The sequence below is a fragment of the Watersipora subatra genome, chromosome 3, assembly GCF_963576615.1.
Source record: "Watersipora subatra chromosome 3, tzWatSuba1.1, whole genome shotgun sequence".
Classification (NCBI taxonomy): domain Eukaryota; kingdom Metazoa; phylum Bryozoa; class Gymnolaemata; order Cheilostomatida; family Watersiporidae; genus Watersipora; species Watersipora subatra.
In genome coordinates, this window is record NC_088710.1 from 52,757,935 (window position 1) to 52,766,508 (window position 8,574).

General features: G+C 35.8%; 1 protein-coding gene across 2 annotated transcripts in view; it reads right to left on the bottom strand.

The window, feature by feature from the left end:
* Positions 1-8,324, bottom strand: part of LOC137392116 (mitogen-activated protein kinase kinase kinase 20-like) — a 33,655-nt gene extending 25,331 nt beyond the window's left edge. The window contains exons 1-7 of one of the 2 annotated variants that reach the window (XM_068078744.1): positions 8,273-8,324; positions 4,102-4,270; positions 3,746-3,833; positions 3,288-3,386; positions 3,133-3,198; positions 2,205-2,371; positions 254-522 (exon numbers count right to left, since the gene is read on the bottom strand). In XM_068078744.1, coding sequence (XP_067934845.1) covers positions 254-522; positions 2,205-2,371; positions 3,133-3,198; positions 3,288-3,386; positions 3,746-3,833; positions 4,102-4,248 — 836 coding nt within the window. In that variant the 5' untranslated portion in view covers positions 4,249-4,270; positions 8,273-8,324. The remainder of the gene's footprint in view (positions 1-253; positions 523-2,204; positions 2,372-3,132; positions 3,199-3,287; positions 3,387-3,745; positions 3,834-4,101; positions 4,271-8,272) is intronic. The other variant, XM_068078745.1, reaches the window with a different exon arrangement.
* Positions 8,325-8,574: the final 250 nt, after the last annotated feature.

Genomic DNA, 8,574 nt, shown 5'->3' on the forward strand with positions numbered 1-8,574 from the left:
ATGTCAAACAATGTATCTATACACAAAAGTGCCCACTCATTATTACATTACTAATACTGGTAGCCACCAAACGTTTCCCATGTAACTAGTGACTAATAAATACATGTTCAAGTTCTTGATCGTCCCGCATGCGGATATGTGTCGAAATAGACATAGCTATCAACGTATACACATATATCTAACTAACCACATATACATACACAGCTGAATACATACATGTATACCTGGCTACTAGCATATTCCTACAACTTACGACCATTCCTGCTTGTTTAACAGAAAAGATCGGGTAGTTTCCTCCAACAGACTGTCACTGAGCATTGCCTCGAGCTTATTGAGTATGCATTTAAAAGATGGCCGATGCTTTGGCTCGAGTTCCCAACAAGACTGCATGAGAGAAGTAAAAGGAGTCGGGCATGTAGAAGGAATAGCCAAACGCTCTCCTCCCTCAACAATAAGATACGCCACCTGGAAACCATCAATGCCACCATACGGCACTTCCCTGGTAATGATTTCCCAAAGCACCTGCAATAGATGTGTGTCTGTGCAGATGAGGTCTGATACATGATCCAAATTTTTAATGCACAATATATTCAACTTCATACAGAAGCAATGTTGAGCCAAAATAGTTGAAAGCAGCTACTAATTGAAAATGCTAGTAAAAATACTTTGCACTAGCATATTAAAAGTTGACTTGCAACAAAATTCACATTACCGTCATTTGATATGAAAAGATTCACCATGTCTTACTCTGTTGTATTGTAGGTGCGAAATATGTGGAAAGGTGATTACAAGCTCTTAAAACCCAAAAACGAACAGAAAATCGCAGCCACACGAGACCGCCGTAGTTTGGATTCTCTTTCCAAAACGGCTCAAATGTGATGTAGTTGTGAGAGATAGTTTCTGTTTACACTTTCTTGCAACCTTATTCGTAGAAATATTTTCACAAATATACTTCAAACATTCAATAAAACTATGTCTATTGTTCTTACGCGTCTGTTTTATCGTCATCGTAATGCTGTCACTTTTAGCAGTAATATCTTATAACTTACCCGAAAAATTCGTTTAATTTTTTAGCCTTAGCTTGAAGGAGTACATATCATTGTCTGATAATCATGACGAGCCTGTTGGTCACCGGTGATAATCGAAAAGTGCTGCAGAAATTATTTGCGAAATATTGGGTCACATGATCAGATTACGACTTGACGATTAGACCAGGCCGAAACAAAACTGTAAAGTAGCGAGCATCTATTATATTTGATACGGGGTCTTCGGTAAAACCCGAAGTGTTTGTCATAAACTAGTACTACGATAAGTTTTATATTGAGCTTTGTATTGGCCTTTCAATTCACGTGAGAACATACGTGACAAGACGATAACCAAATTTCGTGGTTACGTCATCGAAATAAAGAGATTCCAATCTACGGCCGCTTTTCGTTTTTGAGCTTTTAAGAGATTGTAATCACATTTTCACATATTTGGCACTTACAACACAACAGAGTAAGACATGGTGAATCTTTTGATACCAAATAACTGTAATGTGAATTTTGTTGCAAGCCAACCTTTAAATAAACAAGAGCATTCTCTATTTCTCATTTGTTAACATGCACCAGACAGAGTTAAACCATAAGTATACAAAATTGCTCGTAGCTTGTTACAGGATGTTTAATAGGCTGAACGCCGAGAAAAATGAGCTCAAAAGAGCGCAACTTTATCACAAGCTAGCGGTTGTTATTGCGCTTTTTTGAGCTCATTTTTAAATATGCAATGTTAAATAGCTTATCTACCTTTCCAAAAAGACTGAGGTTATTTTGAAGGCTGAATTTAGGTACTAATGGGTTTTAAGACACCCATCTCTATCATTCTAAATTGGACTAAACATCCCTAACTTCCGTTCCTAAAGAGCTAGGTTATGTCACATATTTATGGGCTGAGCTTGTTATGCCGATTGTGTTGTTTTCGAGACGGATATTGAAACGCTTTAAAAAAGCCTTCATGATTTTGAAAGTTAGTGGACCAATCTTTATTTTGAGTACAAAATCGGAATCAGCGTGTCTGATTTACCTAGAAAATAGGATAAAAGTCGTACATGGCAGTTATGGTTTAACTTCAACCAGTGTAAACCAAAAACACAGCTACTACTGATTCACATTATTTTTATCGCTAGTTAAAGTTCCAAAGTGGATGAAGTTGACATCTGCACATACCACACCGTAGGACCAAGTGTCACAGCTCTCGCTCACGGGCTTAGACTGTATGACCTCGGGTGACATCCACGGGAAAGTTCCCACCAGTGACATTTTAGTTGTACTTCCCACAAACCGTGATGAGCCAAAATCACAGATTTTACAGACATTGTCGTTTGTGATGACCACTGAAGGGGTAATAACCACAAACATGCTGTACAAATGCATAAGGAGGAAAACTGGCAGCGGGTGGTTATGGCTACAAACCCTCAGCAGCATAATAACAAAGAAATGGTGTACTGCCCACAATTACGAGGAATAAATACGACAGCCAAAGTACATAAAACTGTTTAATGATGAACTTACACAGAATTTTAGTAGATTTGATCAGAAATCTATCGGCATTGTTCTGTCATTTACAAGCGCTTTTGACGTTTGAGATGACCCGGACTGCCAGAATGTTTCAAGATTAAAATCGATAAAGCGTAATCGTGATTAAAATACTCAGATCAATCGAAAGTGCGATTATGACGTCTATAGTTGCAAAGAAACCGACAAAATAGAGACTTGAAATCAACTTGAATGCAATAGCCGATATCAAATATCGCAACGATAACCACTAGTGACGTCATATCATACGTATTTTTCTTCTGGGCATTTTAATCGCGTTCAAGTTTTATCAATTTTAATCTTGAAACATCCCAACAGTCAGATCGCCTTGAACATCAAAAACAATCGCAAATGATAGAAAAATACCGATACTTTCTGATAAAATCTACAAAAATTTGTCCAGGCTAGTTCAAACGGACTAGTTCAAATGAAGGAAAGTTCCAGTTGGATTCGTTGCACCACAATCAAAGGTTAGGATCAAAATGCAAAACAGCATGCAAGTAATAATAGTGAAATCTGAGAGCGACTCTCACCATACCATCGACAGCCTAGCACTCACCGTTTTTGGATTTTAAATCTCTATGGATGACTTTGACAGGCGCTTCGCAGTGTAGATAATTCATACCTAAACATACAGTACATCCATAACCATAGAGAATATTTAGTAACTATATAAGCTTGAGTTGAAGTAGATGAGGGGGAAGGACAGCTCACCGAGGGCAATTTCCTTGGCCCACTGCAAGATCTGAGGGAAGCTGTTTGGCTCGTCGGTACTTCTGATGAAATCATAAAGAGATCCCCGGCGTGCGTACTCTAACAAATAGAGCGATATATGGCATTATATATATATATTCTATATTATAATATAGAATATATATATATTATATATATATTCTATATTATATAATATGTCATTGCATAAAATACTGGTATAGTCATAATGGCAAATAAGGAATACAATAAAGTAAAATATATTACTATTGTAACTAATAAGCACACTTTGATGTTTGAGCAGCGCGTGAAACATCTCTAGCTAATCCGAACACATGCTGTGAACACGAATAATAGCACCACCACTAATTTTATTTCCTTACAGAGACAGGAAATAATGCACTGACTTATGATGAAATTAGGTATGTGCAACAATAACTTTGAGGTACTAACTCTCTTACCCATGACGATACAATGGTTATGAGATGTTGATACTATGCCATAGAATTGTACAATATTCCTATGACTGACTTTACTCAAAACTTCAGCCTACAAACAGATAAATAGCAAACAGTGCAGAAAACCTTCTAAAAAGGAAGCCTCATTTATCAATTAATTAACACGTCTAAGCAGCAGATTATCTCGCAATAATTGACATAAACCTATTGGGGGCCCATGTCAACAAGTCTGAACAGAGTTCAACAGACAAGAGAGCTTTTACAAAGATAAGCGGCATCATGAGTCACATTACATGCTAACAAAACAGCAGTAAGATAAATACGTTAGTCACAATGAAGAACTGTATGAAGAAAAATACCTCCTTATCAACAGCAAGAAGCTTTTTGACAGCAACCTCTTTGTTCATGGACTGCCAAAAGGCTCTATATACACTCCCATACGTGCCACTACCGCATCTCTCATAAAATGAAAGATCTTCATATTTTATATGTAGCAGACACGACATGCTGGACGATATCTAGCATACACTGCAAAAAACAAGCAACCTACTAGAAATTACATCTTAACAGCATCTACCAAATTACGATGCACTAACCTTTCAGTCATAACGCAAATGGCAAGAAAAACTTAGTCAGACAATTAATGAAAGTTCAATTACTGATAAAAAATTTTCTTGTAAATTCAACTGCTTCTACAAATGGAACAATTATGTACTGTATATGGTACTAGCAAATTGTGCTGTTCAATAAGACATAGCTTCTCCACAAACATTCACATATATGATAAATAATTCGTGGTAATCTATGCCAAACTTAGTATTTGTGAGTCATGCAAAAACATTGAAAAATAAGATAAGCTAGAATCATTCAGCAGAATACCAGTCTGCAAAAATCAAAGAGGTTGTTTACTAATGAAAAAAACCTCATGCAATTTGAGCATAACTTAACATTCTTTACAAGTAACTCAAAAAATTTTAATTACCAACAAATGCTCAAGATACAGGTTTAGTAAAACGTGCGACGCGTGAAAGATTGCGTGACGCTGCGTGATGGCTAAAATCATGCCAGATCGTCATAAAATTGCTCCCAATGGCTTACCAGATGCATTTTAAGTAATATCTTAACAAACCAGTGATTTTTTTTCCAAGTTTAAATTATTTTCAAGCTAATACAGGTCGAAGTTTTTTCAAGCATGTGTGAATATGACTCCTGACAATTTCTAATAGATTTTAAAGTGTTATTAGCTAGTTTTAGTACATTTTGGACCAATTTTGACCCTCACGAATTTTTTTAGTTTTTTGAGATTTTTCAAAAACTAGAAAAATGTGTGAGGGTAAGAAATGATCCAAAATGTATTAAAACTAGCTAAAATTGTCGGGAGTCATTTTCACACACGCTTGAGATAAAACTTCGACCTGTATTAGTTTGAAAATAATTGAAACTTGGAAAGAAAATCACTGGCTTGTTAAGATATTACTTTAAATGCATCTGGTAAGCCATTGGGAGAAATTTCTGGCATGATTTTTGCCATCACACAACGTCACACAATTTTTCACGTGTTTTACTGAACCCGCTCAAGATATGGATTGTGGATTACTACCTCGAATACAATTCATTGGGTCTACAAAATCTAGACCTTGCTTATCATAAGTTTGACATGAGAGATGTTGAGTGACAGGGGATATTTTTCGTATAAAATTAGCTTGTAATAGATATCACAAATTCTAAATGTTAAAAACGATTTCATATTTATTGAAACATACTAGCTAGAAACAATGTATAGAGCAGCACCTAAAAATTGTATGAAAATATCACGAAAACAACATGCCAACAGTATGGCGCCTTACAGTGCCTCGCCTTGCGCGTTCACAACTCGAGTTGCCGTGTTGTACAACTCGGCCTGGGTTTATGATGAACTCGAGTTGCGTTACGCAAAACTAACACGGGTTCGTTTTTATATAATTTAAATATGTATACATATTTAAATTATATATATTGGCGAGATTTGCGCATATTCATTTCTATAAATTTAAAGAGACAAAAACAATTGTAGAATGCAAAAAGCAAACTAAAAACAATCTATATGAGAACCGAGCAGCAAAATTTTGTTTCCCAAACAGGTTTACATACGGCAGTAAAATTTGGGCTCATGATTGGCTTTAGTAATTGAGTTTTAGTAATCAAAACCTACATCATTACATTGAAAGTCAATAGTTATAATTAGAGAGGAACACAAAATTCCAAAATTTTATTCAAAATGGCTTTAACTAATGAGTTTTAAGTGAGCGCCTCTTACGTTTAAACAGCACTTTTTGAATGATAACATCAGTTTTGCTACGTTATTTAGAATTTTGTGTTCCTTTCTAATTATAACTATTGATTTCTAATGTAATGATGTAAGTTTTGGTTACTAAAACTCAATTACTAACGCCAATCACGAGCCAAAATTTTACTGCCGTATGTAAACCTGTTTGAGAAAAAGAAATTCGCAGCCAGCCGGGCAACTTCTTTTTCATTTGAAAAAAGGGTCATCTCTCTAGAATCTGACAAGAAACTGAATGAACACCGAAAATAAACATAGAAATTATTTCAACGGCGTTCAATGATGCACCAAAATAAATTCCGTATATAGAAAATATTGCTAGAGAAAATAAAATGATGAGATGTTCTCAAGCCGAGTTGTTGAACTCGAGTTGCTGTTGAAAGAACTCGGCTTGGGTTTTGATGAACTCGAGTTGTGCAACTCGAGTTGTACAACTCGAGTTATATTTACAAACTCGAGTTCTGCAACTCGAGTTGTACAACTCGAGTTGCAAACTCGGCACAGTATAATTCTAATAATTCGCTATTAGTTCTAGTTTTACAGTACACACATAGTTTAATTTCTATTAGCTAACGGGTGCCTCTTGATGTACCATCGTTAATATAACCATATCTACGGTTATGCTACCGTAATACCAATATATTGCACCTTACTTTTGAAAAGTCGTGTTGCGCGTTCACAACTCGAGTTGCAAACACGCAACGCGAGGCACTGTAAGGCGCCATACAACAGGGAATGCAGTCAGACCACAAGATAAGTATATAATACGTACAAGCAGCAAGACGCCCAAAGACATCAAAAGATCCAATAATTAAAATATGTCACAAGAAAATAAGAAACTTCAAAATTGGAGGAATCAATTATAGAAATTGCGTCAACACCAGCGGGAGAAACATACTAAAGGGATATAGAAATAATTAAATCAACAACCACCAGAAAACCTCCTAAGAACCACTGGAGACTAATCAAATGATCACGCGCATACAGATCTGCCATTCTCTGCCAGACATGACCTAGACACCAGGAGAAGTCACGAGCTCCAGCCTACATCACGTGCATCAGCTGAAGACTTAGACAAGATATCTTCGCATACCTGACATAAAACATTGAACCTTAATACTCAACCTACTCCCACAGACTAGCCTTCCCACATGCTAGACATATATAAAAGAGAACAGCTCTAATGACTCAGCTCTTTCCGAAGGCCTGCTTAGGCACTCTCACCTCTGCCTGGTGAGGAGCCTCTCTCTCCTGTCTGTGGAGCGTTCCTTCCTCCACCACATGCCGAAACTCTCTACCTATGGACTGTCACTACTCTCGTTTGACTGCCAAAACCGACAGCCGTATAGGATTGAGCAAACAAACACGAACGTTCGAGCAAGGGTGTAACATTCGTTAGCTATTTTAACCTTTTGCCATTAATCTTGTTTTAGAATTTTGTTAAATGTGTATTTAAATTACTTGACTAATAGAATAAAGAAGTATCTTTTAATGGTAAATACCAGTATTGCTTACAATAGCTTAACACTTTCAGTGGTGCCTGAACCAGTAATAATCAAATTAGTTCCCACAAGCTAAGCAAAAGTGCACAAACTGAACATAGTCAAAATAAAATAAAATGACAAAGCAAATTCAACAATGATGTTGTGTGTGAATTCGGATTAGTTATGCATAACATAATTTCTTCATATCCACACATAACAAAATTACAGATTAGCATATAAAATATTCTGATGCCACAAGGTTTGAACAGAACTTGAACATTTGAAATAGAACAGAAAATGCCTACGTTTATTATTACTTAATAACAGTTAAAATCTGAAAAGGAGCTCGAGCAGGTATCAAGTCAACAACTCATAACTAGAAATGATAATTGATTTCTATAATTTAGGGTAATATCCCCTAAAGTACTTTTTTCCACAAAAGCCTATTCGAATTTATGTTTCATTTCTGATGAATCCAGTCTATTTTTGTTAAGCCTTAAACTATTACAAATTGGGGTAAGTTCCCACAACTTCTTCACCGATATATTCTGGATACTAAAAACAGGAGCGGCAAAACTGAACCCGGTTTTTGAATAATGTCAAATGTAGACCAAATGGAAATACGCTTTTTTATAAAACAAAAACTAGAATAAAAGTTAATATACAATACTGCATCAATCATTAAAGCAATATAAGTGATTATCGCAAGGAAAAGGTCATTACCAGATAAGAGCTTTTGTTGTCACATCTTAGCCGAGGCTTGGCGCGGCCGCAAGAGACATTGTCGAAAAAGTGCGAAGCGATTAGGTTCTATAAAGCTAACAGAAAATAGAATAATTTGCCTGCGCACGTATAATTCTTGGCCTAATAAATTTAAATTATCCGCAATAATACGAAGAGCATGTTACGTGACACTTTAACTGCATTATAATTTTTTATCAACAAAAGTATATTATTTAATAATTAAAAACAAAACGTTAAAGTTGTTAACAAATTTAAAAATAACGTTTTCTCGAAATTTGCTA